At 29.4% G+C, this 15,459-nt stretch overlaps 2 protein-coding genes across 2 annotated transcripts; both read right to left on the reverse strand.

Annotated features, from left to right (window-relative positions):
• Window positions 1-643: 643 nt before the first annotated feature.
• Window positions 644-4,178, reverse strand: LOC107628457 (Reticulon family protein). The gene is made up of 4 exons (XM_016331118.3): window positions 3,692-4,178; window positions 3,231-3,411; window positions 1,795-2,006; window positions 644-1,309 (listed from the first exon to the last, which is right to left on the reverse strand). The coding sequence occupies exons 1-4, from the start codon at window positions 3,756-3,758 to the stop codon at window positions 1,140-1,142; spliced, it is 630 nt and encodes a 209-aa protein (XP_016186604.2). The 5' UTR covers window positions 3,759-4,178; the 3' UTR covers window positions 644-1,139.
• A 5,398-nt stretch (window positions 4,179-9,576) lies between these two features.
• Window positions 9,577-12,901, reverse strand: LOC107625678 (Josephin family protein). The gene is made up of 2 exons (XM_016328370.3): window positions 12,469-12,901; window positions 9,577-10,565 (listed from the first exon to the last, which is right to left on the reverse strand). Exons 1-2 carry the CDS (start codon window positions 12,712-12,714, stop codon window positions 9,777-9,779), a joined length of 1,035 nt encoding a protein of 344 aa, XP_016183856.1. The 5' UTR covers window positions 12,715-12,901; the 3' UTR covers window positions 9,577-9,776.
• Window positions 12,902-15,459: the final 2,558 nt, after the last annotated feature.

A 15,459-nucleotide genomic window follows, 5' to 3' on the forward strand; every position in this document is an offset into this window, starting at 1 on the left:
ATAAGTAGGTCAAATAGGATGAAATTTGAATATTTTGTAACTTAAAATTTATTATGATAATATTATTATTATGACACTTTTAATGTAGATGTTTATTACATTTAGTTAATGTTTTATATTTTCATTGAATAATATGTAATAAATTAATTATTTAATTATGCATGGGAGTTATGGTTTTATTTTTTTTAATATTTTACTAAAAGTTGATTGGTTAATTTTTAAGATTTTGTCAAATAATCAAAATTGATAACGTGGCATCATTAGAGGAAGAATTGATATCAACTTTTATTGGTATCAATTTTTATATAATAAGAATAGATAGATGATTGCGTGTTGTTTCAATGTTATTGGTCTATAATTTTTTTTCTTTTTTTTTTTTATTTTGTGAACAAATAAAGGGGCAAAGCTCAAACTCAATATAAAAGAGAATGGTTATAAAACTAGTTACTTATGACAAAAAAAAAAAAAAAGAAAACTAGTTACTTTAGTTAATTTGGATTAGTCTAGTAATTAACTCATGAATCTACTTAAACAAGTGTCAGAGATTCAAATCTCGCCTTATACATGTACAATCTATTTAAATAGAGCTGATTCGCGACGGATTAGTTTTTGGTCTGTTGGACTAGACGATACTGCAGGAACAAAAAAAAAAGACTAGTTACTTTTCAATTCTCACATACCAAAATAATTTACAAATTCATCTACATTTGCTATTATTATTTTTTGAATCATGTACGTGCGCATGATTCTACATGTGATTGACTAATACAAAAAACAATGAGACAGAGACAGAGAGCATGTGAATGTGATTCTGGCTCCAACTATATTACATGTTAATAATGGCAAGTGACAAATTTTGATCTGGCAACCACATCTACACTTTTCTTGGTTAATCTAATAAGAAGAGAAAATACTCTTTGGAGTTACATGCACCAATCTAGCAAAAATGTTCCGACATTATGTACCAAACAAAAATTTCCCATCAATGAAGATGAAAAATGCAAAAATGAAAAGAAATAAAAAAGATAAACAAAAAAGTGGGAAAAAGACCACCACAATCCTCGGAACCCACAATCAAAATCTCACATTGGAAGGGTGAATAAAATTCTTTTATCACAATGAATTTTGAAGGAACAAACTCAGCTCAGCTTTTGCTTCTCTAAAATATAATGTTGGACTCTGCTGACATATTCCTCATTGATTTTCACATACAATTGGCACAATTTTCTGTAGCACTTCAAGACATGTCTATCTATGTTATCTTCATATCTTTCGTAGAGTGCTGGTACTGTAAGAACAATAAAGAGACCTGAAACATAGCAAAATGACCACCTTGATTATTACTTTTCACATCAAGTGTTAACAAAAATTAGATAACACACATTTATCAAAGCTTAAGGTGTCAAAGTTCAACTTCAAGCGGTTCATTTGCATACTTAGGAAAGTGTAGGGGCTAATTGTGCATTTTTTAAATTTTAGAGACAAAGTGAAGATGATGCAAAGTTTGGGGATGTAAAGTGCAATTAACCTTTTAATGTTTTTGTTAAAAAAAAAGGCAGCCCAATGCACAAGCATCCTGCATTAACGCAGGGTCGTAGGATCCGAAGAAAGGTCACACCCAAAGGGTATAATATACGTAGCCTAACCTAATAAGTATATCAGTGGCTGTTTCCACGGCTTGAACCCATAACCTTAAGGTCAAAGAATTAGTGGCAGTAAAATTTTCTAAAACATGCAAGAAAGTATTTCTCCTAAAGTGTAATTTTGATGAAATGATGTTTCAGAGGGACTTACTTGTATATGCCAGGGTAAGGAAATCAGTCAAGCCACCAACAAAAGAAATTAACCAGAGGCATGATGCTACTTTCAGGAACAGCCTTGAGTTCTTTCCCAGAGCAATATCTTGAGAAACCGAAAACACATCATTAACTCTAATTCGGATGAAAGTAGCTACTTCATTCACCATTTCTTCTGATAAATGCAAATGTGGTAGAGGTGGAGCAGGTCTGCCAAAAGAAAAGTAGCATCTCTTTAAATATTTTTATTTTTATACATTTTGGTGATGGAACAAGAATATCAAAAGAAGGTACAAGGAACAAACAATTCCGGCAGAAACTGGGCATATAACACCAATCTAGACTTTGAAATGACTGTCAATTTAGCATATTTCATCAAACCAACTCATTTGAATTGATTGAATTCACTTTATTTGGTCCAGCAGGACTATAGATTCAAATGAAGAATCATTTGCTCCAACGGACTGATGAATAGTGTTATTCGAACATCTGGTGTTTATGGGACACAAAATAGATCTAAGGGTAGAAACAAGATTTTAATTGAAGTGGAGACCATATTAAAATTGATATGGTAAACCAGGTGTTGGCATGGAGTAAAATACTTATAGATGTTGAAAAAATATTTTCCTAACAGACATTATTATCAACACTGATAACTAGGCTTCAATTTCACAGTTGCAATGGCCATAGGTTAATGTAGCAGCACCCATCAATATAATCCAGCATCCACAGCATAGCAACAATTTTAAAGGGGAGAATACCATTCTTTTACAGAAGTCTCTTCTTAGGGTTAGAAGTTAGAACTTAGACCTTGCTAGTGCCACTGCGTATAATGAACTTAATTTTTATTTTTAGACAAAAAGAAAAGAAACTTCAGGACAACACTATTGTTCATGGTTATCAAGAATAATACTTGATTTCAATGGACAAGATGAATTCTTCAATATCATCAAACTACGGCGTCCGATAATTTATTGATAGTATCTGTGAAAAGTGAAAACTCTATTCCATTTGACATTTTCTTTAGCATTGATCTCCAAAAAATAAATAAGCTGTAAGACTTGTGAAAAATACTACAAAGACAGGGATAACACTAATAATTCTAGATCAGAAGAAATGACCTGAATTAAAACCAATGATCTATATATACTATATATACTTTAACATTCCAACACATTCAAGTTTGAAACAACACACAAAAAGAATTTGAATACTAGAAAGAGTCACTGATACTATGTGGCACAGTATAGAGTTCAACTCCCACAGACATTGAGAGTTTGTTCTATTGATTGTTTTTTATGAGTTCTTTTTCAGTATTATGAGTGATATCATTCTCCACTCTCTTCTGTCGTTGAGTAAGTAATAAACTATATCTAACAAAAATAATAAGAAAGAATATTCAAGTAAGTTGCTATATATTCTAAGAAATAGTACCTGTTAAGAATTGCTGCTGATTTGGCCCAAAGGAAAAGAATGACAATGAGGAGAAGAAGAACATTGGAAACAAGTGACAAAAGAGTATAACCAGATTTTTCAAACACAATCCAAGCAGCTAGTGTGACTAACAATATTCCCACAGTAATATTCTTCTGTCTCCACAGTATCAAATCTGCAACTGCAATAAATAAAGCAATGTCATTGATTCAACAACATAGATTCAAGGTCAATGATGTCAATTCACTTTCTTTCCTTTTGGCTTTCTCACTGGAAAAGCAAATGATATCACCACACCCCCATAGTCCCACTATCAAAGAGTACTAAATGAACATAAACAACACCAAATTGTGATATTGAATTAAGATACTAATTGTGTATAATGAATCAAAGAAATGACAATAAAGTTAAGAAATAAAAAAAATAGAAAGAAAAAACTAAGAAAATTGTTCTGAGCATACCAAGACCAGCTCCAAGGATCTCATGAAGAGTTCTTTCCCTATTGAACAACCGATCAGATGAACCCATTTTGGGGATAAACCGAAGAGAAAGGAAAGAAATTGAACCCAGATAAGGGTGTGTGACACCAAAAAGCAAAGAGCTTTGGGATGATGATCCTCAGAAAAAGAAAGAAAGAAAGAAAGAGAGGAAAGAAAAGCAGTGAAACTATGCTGGTATAGTTTAATTGTTTCTTACTCATAATTATTTATTATAATTTTATTAAATTGTGGAAGTGGTCCCTGAAGTATGCAAGAATTGTAAGGATGGGTCGTTTGAAAGCTGGGGCTGGATGTCTAATCTTCCAGCCTAAAAGTGTTGTTAGTTGCATTGTTTGCTTTTTCAGACTGTTTTGCCAACCATAACACAAACACAAGAGCCCTCCACTCTTTCCTTATGGCCAACAAAGAAGGGTTTATGTGCATTTCTAATTCCAAATTCACTCCATTCAGCCATTCACGTCAAATATAGATCCCTCATATATTTGGTGAGGAAGGACTCAAATATAATTGGTGGATTAGTATGCCTGTGTTCTTGGTGGTTGCGATAGTTATTCAAGTGTTATTAAAACTGAGGGTAAAACATTATATTATTTTGGTATCTAACATTTCAGTTAAATTTTAATTTAGTCTTTAATGTTTTAAATATCCTATTTCAATTTTAATGTTTCATTCAATTTTATAGTCATTTTTTTATATTTTAGTAGTACTTTTTTTAGCACTATTTTTTTAAAAGTATTGCTAAATAATCAAAAAGCTTATTTTAATTTTAACAACACTTTTTAAAATATCATAGTTATCCGTAATTCTTGTAGAATAGACATTTTTTAATGATCCAATCTATCTATCTATTCTTCTTATATAAAAGTTTATATCTAAGTTCTTCTATATGTTTAAGCCATATTTCTCCTTCTAATGATGTCATGTCAGCAATTTTTGTTACTTGACAAAACTTAAAAATCAACCAATTATCTTTTAGTAAAAAATTTAAAAAAAAATAAAAAATTTATCTATTATTATTCAATTAAAACATAAAGTAATTAAATACAATAAATATACATTAAAAGTGTCATAATAATGATAATTATAAAAATTTTCTTTATAAATATTAATATTCTACAACTTATACATGTTAATACTCTTGCTACTATATTATTTGGTGTACTTATGCATGCTACGTACATAAGGCTCTACTAATATTTATTTCTTAGTCTCTCATACTAATTAGCGAAACTATTTCAAGTAAGTTTAAATTTGCCACATTTTCTTACTAAATACATTCAAATATACCATGATTATAAAAATTAATATTTGCCACATTTTTTTTTGAAGGAAAGAGCTCAACACAATAAGGTGGAGCAACTAAACAAAACAAATAAACAAAAAATAAATGTTAATCAAACAAACAGACATCCCTCCATAGTCATATCTAGCAATGCCGTCAACAACTAAAAGATCAAACTCAGTTCACTCTTGTAGCTCCTAATTGATTTGTTGAAAAAATCTGCAACATCTGAGAAATCTCCTAGCCCCTACCAGTCCTCTTTTACCATTTTGAGAAACCCTCATGAATGATCCAAGAATTTAAACTCCGAAACAGCCTCAGACTCCCTTGCAATCTACTATTCTCCACAATTGAGGAACAATGATCAGATAAACCTCTTTATCCACCTTTCAGCATCGTCTCAGAAAACTCTTCAATCCATCCCACGTTAACCAATACCCGATCAAAGCGACTGCACGATTGACCCCAGAACCACGTAAATTTCCGATCAATAAGCTCTAGAACCACCAGCTCCATATCTTGTATCCATATTTTAAAAACTACTGCTGATACTGTAAATATACTAGCTCATTTCTTTTCTTCCACTTGCACAACCTCATTAAAGTCACCCATGTAGTAAATAGGGACTTGACACAAACCATAGATAAAACTCAACCAGCACAACGCAAAAGTAAAATTCTTGTTCGTCAATACCCCTTCCACACACAACCATCTCTCCCCTTTATAGCAGTTACGCAAGTCAAATATTAGTACATCCCACAACAACAAAAAACCTCTAAAAGCACCGTTCGAAACTCACAAGAACCCAACCCACTACATCATTTTTCCAAAATTACACTGCATCAACTTTGTATCCACCTGCTTTTCGTCTCTATTAATCCTAACATGTTCAAACTATATTTTGTTTTATATTTTCACCATACCCAAGCTTCCAACACCCCCTAAACTCCTCACATTCAAAAGCTAATATCATTTAAAAATTGTATTACATACCTTATTCCAATTTTTAGGACGACTCTTTCTTGCTTTCTCCTTTTGTTTTGCTTGCTTCCTTTTCTGTGCAATAAGTTCATTCTTTTGCCACATTTTCTTACTAAATACATTCAAATATACCATTATTATAAAATTAATTCATAATTTTATATTTATATTTTTGGTATTTTTCATTCTCATTCATTTTTCTAAACCCAAGCAAGTTAAAATTTGGCATATTTTCTTATTAGATATATTCAAATATATCATGATTATAAAACTAATTTATATTTTTAGTGTTTCTCATTTTTATTTATTTTTTAATTATTTGTAACAAAAAAGAACACTATATAAGAAGACAAAATATGACAACTAAAGCAAATGTAAAAAATTAAAAATAGAAATAACAAATAAAGATGTAATTTTGTACAACTCTAATATAAAAGGCCTATGTCTTTTTTAAAAATAACTGAATTCAAATTTTTTAAATAATAAACTATATTTTAATTCATATTAGATTTTAGTTGAATAATTATATGAAATTATATACAAATTATCAAATAAATATTCTAAAAAATATTTTTAATATAAAATAATTTAAATTTAACAATAATTTATATATTATTTAATCAATTTTTAAATAATATAATACTTATTAGAATATATTATATAATATAATATTATAATTAATTTACTTTTTTGTGCATCACGTAGTCTCCAAGAGGATAGCCAATTAAAATTAACTAGTTGAAAAACAAAAAAATTGTTATAAAATAAAAAAAATCTATCTTATTACTCTAATTTTTGAATTTCAAAACTAAAAATATAAAAAATTAGTTTGAGTTAGCTTATATTGTAATTGGTCCAGACTTTTTCGGCAAGAAAAGCCAAAACATGGAAGAAGAGCTTTTTTTGTGACTTCATGGAAGAAGAGTAAGATCTTTATTAAATTTACCATACATTTTTTTTAACTAAAAAAAAGTAATTTTTAAAACTTAACTCTTCACTATAACAATATCCAACAAAAGAAATAAGGTTATTATTTGAAAGTTTATATTATTGATAAATTTAAATTATTATCTAAATATTTTCTAAAAAAATTCAAATTAAATCATTAAATAACACAAATATAAAAACAATGTTTCTATTATTTTTGCCAGGTTTTCAATTTTTTTTTAAAATTTATTTGTTCTTCATATTTTTTTAAATTTTTTTTGTCGTAAAATTAATTAACAAAGAGTAAATTACAAAAATTATTTCTAAATTATTTATCCATCGATAAAAATACTCTCAATTTATTATTATTATTATTATTATTATAATAATAATAATAATAATAATAATAATAATTTAAAACACCCCAAAAATATCAAGGCAGGTCATCTCCACTAAATAATCCATGAACATGAACATTTACAAATCTTAGGTTGAGTTTGTTTCTAAGAACAGGATAAGACAAGATACTGACAATAAGTCATAAATAATAGAGATACAATTTTTGTATTTTTATATTCTGTTTGGTGATAAATTAAAACAAATTATAAAAATCTAATTTATTTTTTTTATTGAAAAAATTTTAGAATAAAATACAATAATAAAAAATATAATTATAAAAAATTAATATAAATAATAAAATAAAAAATAAAAAATAAATTGTATCACTTGTTAATATTTTTGTATCCTTCCTATTAAGATGGATACAAAATATACTAATTTAGAGTATTTGTACACAATATTTTTATTCATATCTTATTTGTCAAATATAATTTTATATCTCAGTGTTCTGTCTCAATATCTCATCCCGTAAACAAACTTTAAGAGGGCCACAAAAGCATTGTTGTTTGCTACTTTTTTTGGTTTTCATTAAGAGAGACTATTTTTTTCCGTGTTTGGATACTTCTACACTTTTAAATATTTGAAAATATTTTTATTGTCCTCATAAATTGATTTGAAGGTATTTTTTCAATGAATAAGTAATTTGACGGTATTTTTAGTGGTTTACTTTAAGAATAAGCGATTTTTTTCAGAGTCAAATACGAAATTTTTTCTACACCGACTTGTTTATCATCTTGTCTCAGGGAATCAAATCATGTTTACACGAGAACACGACAACTATTATTCTTGTCTCGGATCTATAAATATGATCTTGCATAGAACTGAAGCAAATGTTAGGAATTTAATCATTTACTCGCATTCATTGAACCAATTACTAAGAATTGAACAAAGAAAAAGATTCATTTCAATATATTTGCATTTAAAAGAACTTCAATATAATGTGATTGAAGAAAAAACGTCCGTTGCTATAACAATTTAATAATTAAATGGCAATATAGAACTTCTATAGTTCTATTCAATGGCCATATAGAGCTTTATATATATAGAGATGATAGATATAAGACATACAAATTAAACCAATTAATAAAAATAAAATGATTTCAAGTCTGAATCAAAACCAAACCGAGGTAGAATCTATACAACCACGTCAAAAGAAAAAAAAAAGTTAAAATCCATACAAAAGACAATTGTTCAGTTCTTTATACTTAAATTTTTCTGAATGGATTTTGAAACAAATGAATGGATTTTAACACAAACTCCGTCTAAATTACTAATATAGTTGAACGAGGTGACTAAATTACCCCTAATGAAATAAATCCAAAAGTGATTACAGTCATGGAGGGGACAAGCTGACAAAGGTGACGGGATGGTTGAGGGATTATTTTGAGTCAGGTAGTTTTGGTTTTTCCATAAATTTCATTATTTTATAATGCGAATCGGATCTCTATCTGAACCTCCATCTAAGAATTTATCGCTAGTCAATAAATTATTGTTTGCAGTATGTACAAGTCAAGATTCAAACTCATTGGTACTTATTTAAACGGACAATTGAACTAACTATTTGACCAACCCAAGTTTGGTCTATATTTTCCTCTTTAAATTTAACGAAATTAAAATCCAATTTGTGATGTAGAACAGTACTGCACCAACTGGCAAAACAATAATGCACCATAGAATTTGCATCCCGTTATTATCTACAACTTGTATAATAATGTATATCCTAGTAATTTTGTATTCTAAAGTTATAATAATTGACCTAACAAGATGGGAAAACAATAAATAAATAAAATAGATAGAAAAAGAAAAAGGGCAAAGGACAGATTTTAGGTAAGGTGCCGGCTTTTGGAATCACTAGTAGTAACCTCTGTTGACAATCCAAAAGGGTATTTTATGGCCATCCAAACCGAAAGTTGAAAACACAATACATCAATTAAGTAAAATAACTACATCTATAGCTATAACATCTATAATCTATAACATTTCTAGAACCACATAATTTCTGGTTGTGCTTTGTCTATTTCTATAGTATAGATAGCTGAATTAGTCCCCTCTAGGTAATTGTTTAAAATTTAAACGTGCCATCCTTTGTCCTAACTTGTTCAAACTTAAAATCTAAGGAAAACAAATTGATGATGTTGAAGTACAAAGTCATTAACTGTGGTTTAACTATCAATTACAATTGAGATTCCAGTCACCCTAACCTAGAATTTAAGAAATTGAAAAAACCTCGTAAAATGCCCAAATAAAAAATAGAGCATTGTCAAAACTTGGTACTATCATAATAACCCATAATAATAAGATGTGGAAATGTTGAAAGAGTTTTTCTTATAGTTTATACATCATGCAATTCAATTGAGAATGTGTATACTGCACAGCACCATGACTTTGAGCCACTGGAATGGCTTATTGTCCTCAATTGCAAAAACAAATTTGGAACAAATAAAAGTACACATGCTTTTACAAGACTGCTTTTCCTTTGTCATTATGGTTCTCATCTTGAGTATTATGACCTACAATAGATGTCACTTCTTGGCTACTTTGATCTTTTTGAAGAGAATCATCTTCAGTAGCTTCCACCAGTTTGGTACTTTGGTTGTTGGCAGGTTGACTAGCTTCAACAACTTCCTTTTGTTTGTTGTTTTGTGGGAAATCTTCAGTGGTTGCAACTTGTTTACTACTTTGATTATCATTTTGGGGAGTGCTTGCCTCGACTTTGACATTCGCCACAGATGAGGAGGAATCCATTAGACTAGCAGCTATTGCAGCCTTCAGATCCTCATCTTCAAAGTCTGAATACATTTCCACCTCCCCGGATGAAAGAAATTGATTGTAATGTTGTTGGCTCTCATTAGTTCTCTGATGTGGAGTCAGCCCTGAATTGCAAGACTTAGTTATTCTCTCAGCATCTTCAGGTGACAGCCACTGCCCAAAACCATTAGAAGATTCGGCTGAGGATATGGGAAACTCTTTTGGAAAATTTCCTCTTACTAGGAATATGCTCCACCCAAAGCCTTTCAAAGAATCAAGATAGGCTGAGAGGTAAAACTTAGAAAGGTGTTGTGGGGCTGCATAAAGACTGTCAAAATTATACCACTCTCCATTCACTTTACGGATACAAAACCAATGGTCTTGCAAATGGCAAATAAAGGCGTTTTCCAGTTCAGGATCAATTTGAGCAGGCTCAGCAACAGGTGAGTCAAGAGGGATAACCTGTAGATCCCACACTTCCAAAGCCTTTTGTAAGACCTAAAGGAAAGGTCTTGCATAATTAAGTTCAACTAATTCATAAAATTTAAAGCACTGAATCTCCGAGCCCTAATTTTCCTGCTTAAAATAAAGATATGAACTAGGGAGCAAATATTTCACTAAAAATCTAAATATTTTCTCAAAGATACTTTCCCAAAATTTCAAATTATACAAGGCACCAACATGAAAATTTTTAGTTTTAACCACAAAAGATGTGAGTATATGACAAAATATAAAAGAATAGCTGAAATTTGAGCAAGACGGCAAAGATAGTAAAATACAGAGCAAAGTAAAATATATAGAGTGCTACAAATATAATCATACTTATTTGCATCCCTTCCATGCTTAGACTATCAACAAAAGCTTATGCCAAAGACATCTAAATTATTTTTCCAATTCAAACCACATGGTGTGTGATGATAACATTAAGGTATCATTATTATATAAATTGTTTTAAATCATACCTAGTTGAATGTAATTCTACTTATATAGTGATATTGAAATCCAAAGGTATAAAAAAAACAATATTAAAATTGTTTATAGCCATTCTAGTCAATCAATTCAAACATGAACAACAATTCACATTCAATGTGAAAGTTCTTAAACCATAGTTGATGCAAGAAGATTAAGAGAGACAAATTGAAGATGATAAACCAAAATCAATGGTGTGACTCTGGTGCATTGATTCACTAATATAAAAGATGTGTATGAACAAGTTACAAGATCAAGACGAAGAGAGATACAAGAGAAAGTGAGAGAGAGATAAGGAAGAAGAAGCTTGAGGTGGAAGAAGCTGGGATGCTTCTGGAGAAACAGAATGCTCAAGCACACTACTAACACTAACTGAATTTTCCTCATATACACTAGGTTCAAGTTGAGTTGCCTAACTAACTTTCACCTAGAGGTAACTAACTCAAGCGCCATATTCAGCATGCCCCCTCAAGCCAGTATGGCTTGAACTCTAAAAAACACAGAAGACGATTCATCATTTAACATTCAACTTGGTCTACAAAATTGCATTGAATAGGTTAGGTACAGGATTTCATATCCAAATAGTTCATTTACCCGGTTACCCCAAAACAAAGACTAAAAAAATATTATGTAGAATACACACGGCTTGCAAGGTCATCCCAATCTATCCCTACAAATATTTTAAACCGAATCCCATTCCAAGTCAACTTAGAACAAGATCTATTTTTAAAGACACGTCTGCAACAATTAAATGAGCTTTTAGTGAATGGGTAAAAAATGGATAATGGGAGATAGATAGAAGTGCAACAATTGTTGATGTTTACTTCAAACCAAGTCTATGAGCAACTACAAATTCAGAAGTAAAAAGACATCATCTAAACTATCTATGGGCAACTACAACTTCCAAAGTAAAAACACATCGTTTAAACTAAATATCTTTTAGAGTCACCTTTTGAAATCACTGCTACAATTTTGGTAGAAAATTATCTCAAAAAAGGGGTTGCACACCTATAGATACACAACCATTCAGTTAGGAGGTGAAGTGTTTGTGTGCAGTGAACAAGGCGAAAATTAGAATATGTCCTCACATAAAACGCCTCTAAAAAATCTACATTCCTAGATATTAAAAAGAAAAAAATAATATTAGACTCAGCAATTGGTCCCGGTGAAAATATCACTTAACAGAGAAATGATAATCTCCTGCATGCTCCCTCAAATAATTAAATAATTAAAGTACTTCCAGATAAACAATGTTCACATCACATATTAATAGTTGTTAAAACAATGCCTAATTTCATACATTTTCAGTTCTCATGTCCAAATTGGATAAGTCAGATACACTAACACAATAAGTTATACATTTTCTTATTCAATCCAATTACACATCATACAAAAATTGATATTTTCAAATAGATGTATTGAGGAAATGAACCTGGATGCTGAAATCTCCATCGAGGGAGACATTGTGCGACTCCTCAGAAAGAAAATCGCCGGAGGAGAGTGCGGCCGGGAGCATCATCTGTCGCTCCCTGCGATCGAGATCGGAGGCGAGAGCAGCGAGATCAAACTCGGAGAAGAACGGACCCTGCAGCACCGTGTTGACGCAATGCACAGCGCAAAGCTTGGACTCTTGTACCTCATGGTACAACATGCCACCGTTGCTCGCACCATCCATCATCTTAGGTGATCGAATTGGAAGAAAGGGATTCGCATGAATGAAGAAGTAAAGGAAGGAAGAAACCCTAGAATTTGTGGTGTGTTGGGAGATTTTGGTAGTTTAAAAGAAAAGTAAGAAACAGGAGAGAGAAAGACATCATATGGCCAAGGAGACAGAGAGGGGAAAAGGATCAGAGTCAGAGTGGAACAGAAAATCTTTAAAATATATATATATATTAAATATACTTTTTTTTTTTAGTTTATTTTAGATTTTAAGTAGTAATGTGAAGGAGTATTAATGTAAAAATGTTTTTAAAAAATATAAAAGTTAGGTTTTAAATTTATTTATGGAGAAGATACTAAAAAATATATATTTATTGAGAAATAAAAAATTAAAAATTTAACTTTAGCAACAAAAAAACTTACTTTTTTATAAATACATAGGTTAGTTTTATAAATGATTACTCTTTCAGTTATTTATTAATTTTAATTAGTTTCAGGTAGAAAACATTAGTTTGGACTCATCAGAGAGATGAATAAAACAAATTTATTTAATGATTTAAACCTATTTCTATGATATAGTAGAGATCTAAAATGACAATCTGAACATTTTTTATTGATGGGTTATGTTTTTTTTTTTTGCCATGGGCTGGGCCATTGGGTTCATTTCTGTCCATTTATTATTATCAGGGCTTGGCAAATGCTATATATAGGAAGTCTCAGGGCTCAAGCATAGCAAATGATATAATAAGTAGATTTCTTCCAAAATCATTATTTATTTCATAAGAAGACATGTTTTAACATAACAAAAAAAAAACCCTGTTTATTTAATTTGCATTCACCAAACAGTTTACATGGGTAAGTCACAAATCTTAATTTGAGGAGGTTAAATCGAGTTAATTAAAATTTTGAGATTATCTTAAAATACTATATAAATTTTAAAAATCATTTTGAGATCTTTAGTTTTTACTCTAAATATGAGTGATAAAAGGAGTAAATATGATTGTGCCAACATAACATCTTTGTGAAAGTCCAATGCTTGGAAGGAAATTATTCATATTTGCCTAAGTTTCAATTTAATTCTAGAAAGATTGGAAGGGTGCTTGAATCTCCTTCTGCTGGGATCTGAGGATGGATAGCTTAAAAAGTCTGACCTTACAAAATGTCTCTTACAATCTAAGGGAGGAGCATTAGGTGTGTCAACAAAAATATTTAGAACTTGAATAAAATCCAACAAAATTTTGGCAAAGAATGTTTAGAATTGTTTTTAAAAAGTGATAATGTCACTTTTATTTTTGACAATACTATTCATTTTATTTCACAAATTCATATAAATAGAATGCAAAAAAAAAAATCATGCAAAAAACATTATTAAAAATGAAAATGATATTATTATTTTTCTCATTTTGGCCAATAAATTTCCAGTTTGACAAGCATGTGCGGATTTTTTTTTTTTCAGTTTTGCATTACACATTATTTTTTGTTTGGGTTAAATTTTCAGTAGTTACTCTACATGATTACAGAAAAACTGAAGTGAGAATTTCCATTATTTTTAAAGAATTTAGAAGTTAAAAAATTTCTAAATACTTCATAGTTTTATTCTGTAGGAAATGACTATGAGACATTGTTAACAAACGTGAAAATTCTTTAGAAATAAAATATTGTTTCCAAAAAAAATTTATTCCTAACATTATATACGTAAATATTTTTGTTAGAGATAAAATCAACTGCACTTACTTTGATTTTGAAAAAAATTATGTGAACTTTCTTCAATTACGTGATGAATATTTTTTTTATTTAAGTTTGAATTGATGATCCAAAATCAAATGAATATGTCCTACTTTTTAGATAATTTTTTTCTTATAAATACTTCTATCCACTTTTTATTTTAGGGGTGGCAATGAACTTTCATAGAATGAGGCTTTTTTCTCATTTTTCGCCTCCATTTAATAAAATACCTTCTGTTTCTATCTCATTTTTATCACAGGTTTCGTTTATTTTTTTTATATGGGTATCTATGGATATTAAACTTTAAAATAATTTTAAAAAAATTAATATAACTATAATAAAATCTAATATAATTTAACTAAATGTATTAAATTAAAACATAATTTAAACACAAATTTAACATAATAAACATACATATAAAATTTTTAACATATAAATTAAAATAAAATAAAATAAAATAAAATAAAAAAATTTCAATTAAATAATTAAAAAATGAATCAGCGTAATATATATAAAGATATTTAAGTAAATTTTTCTTCATGCAAATTTTGCATGTCTTCGTAGGACAAATACCTCAATTCTCATTCCCATAGAGATTTTGCAAATTCTCAATAATTCTTCCGTCACGAATAATATATCCGCAAGTGCGAGTTTTTTTCCCCCTAATTTATCCTCACATTTTACCCATTTAACCTCTTGTTCACACTCTCTTTATTTTTTTCGAATTTCGATTTTTTAAATTTTGAATTTTTATTTTAGAGAGTAAAGTATGATCTTTTATTATTAAATAATTTTTCTCTCATATTTACTCTTAGTTTTACTTATAAAATAAATGATGAGATATCACACTTTACTCTTTAAAATAAAATTCAAAATTTAGAGAATCTAAACCTATTTTTTACACATTTTTCATTTTCCATTATCTCTTTTTCAAGTATATCTCTCTTCTTTTTTCCTCTTAATTTTGTTCTATTTTATTTTTCAATAAGCGTATGTTAATATATGTTACATTAGTATATAATAAAAATAAATTAGTACA

This window comes from Arachis ipaensis, chromosome B2 (genome assembly GCF_059453495.1).
Source record: "Arachis ipaensis isolate K30076 ecotype BB chromosome B2, ASM5945349v1, whole genome shotgun sequence".
In the NCBI taxonomy this organism is placed as follows: Eukaryota; Viridiplantae; Streptophyta; class Magnoliopsida; order Fabales; family Fabaceae; genus Arachis; species Arachis ipaensis.

Bases quoted from the DNA above. Each gene is read 5' to 3' on its own strand.
- LOC107625678 (XM_016328370.3), bottom strand. From the start codon at position 12,714: ATGATGGATGGTGCGAGCAACGGTGGCATGTTGTACCATGAGGTACAA. The intron at 10,566-12,468 runs GTTCATTTCCTC...CCTTTCCTTTAG, and splicing joins ATGGAGATTTCAGCATCCAG to GTCTTACAAAAGGCTTTGGA.
- LOC107628457 (XM_016331118.3), bottom strand. From the start codon at position 3,758: ATGGGTTCATCTGATCGGTTGTTCAATAGGGAAAGAACTCTTCATGAG. The intron at 3,412-3,691 runs GTATGCTCAGAA...TATTTATTGCAG, and splicing joins GATCCTTGGAGCTGGTCTTG to TTGCAGATTTGATACTGTGG. The intron at 1,310-1,794 runs GTAAGTCCCTCT...GCTATGTTTCAG, and splicing joins CCTTACCCTGGCATATACAA to GTCTCTTTATTGTTCTTACA.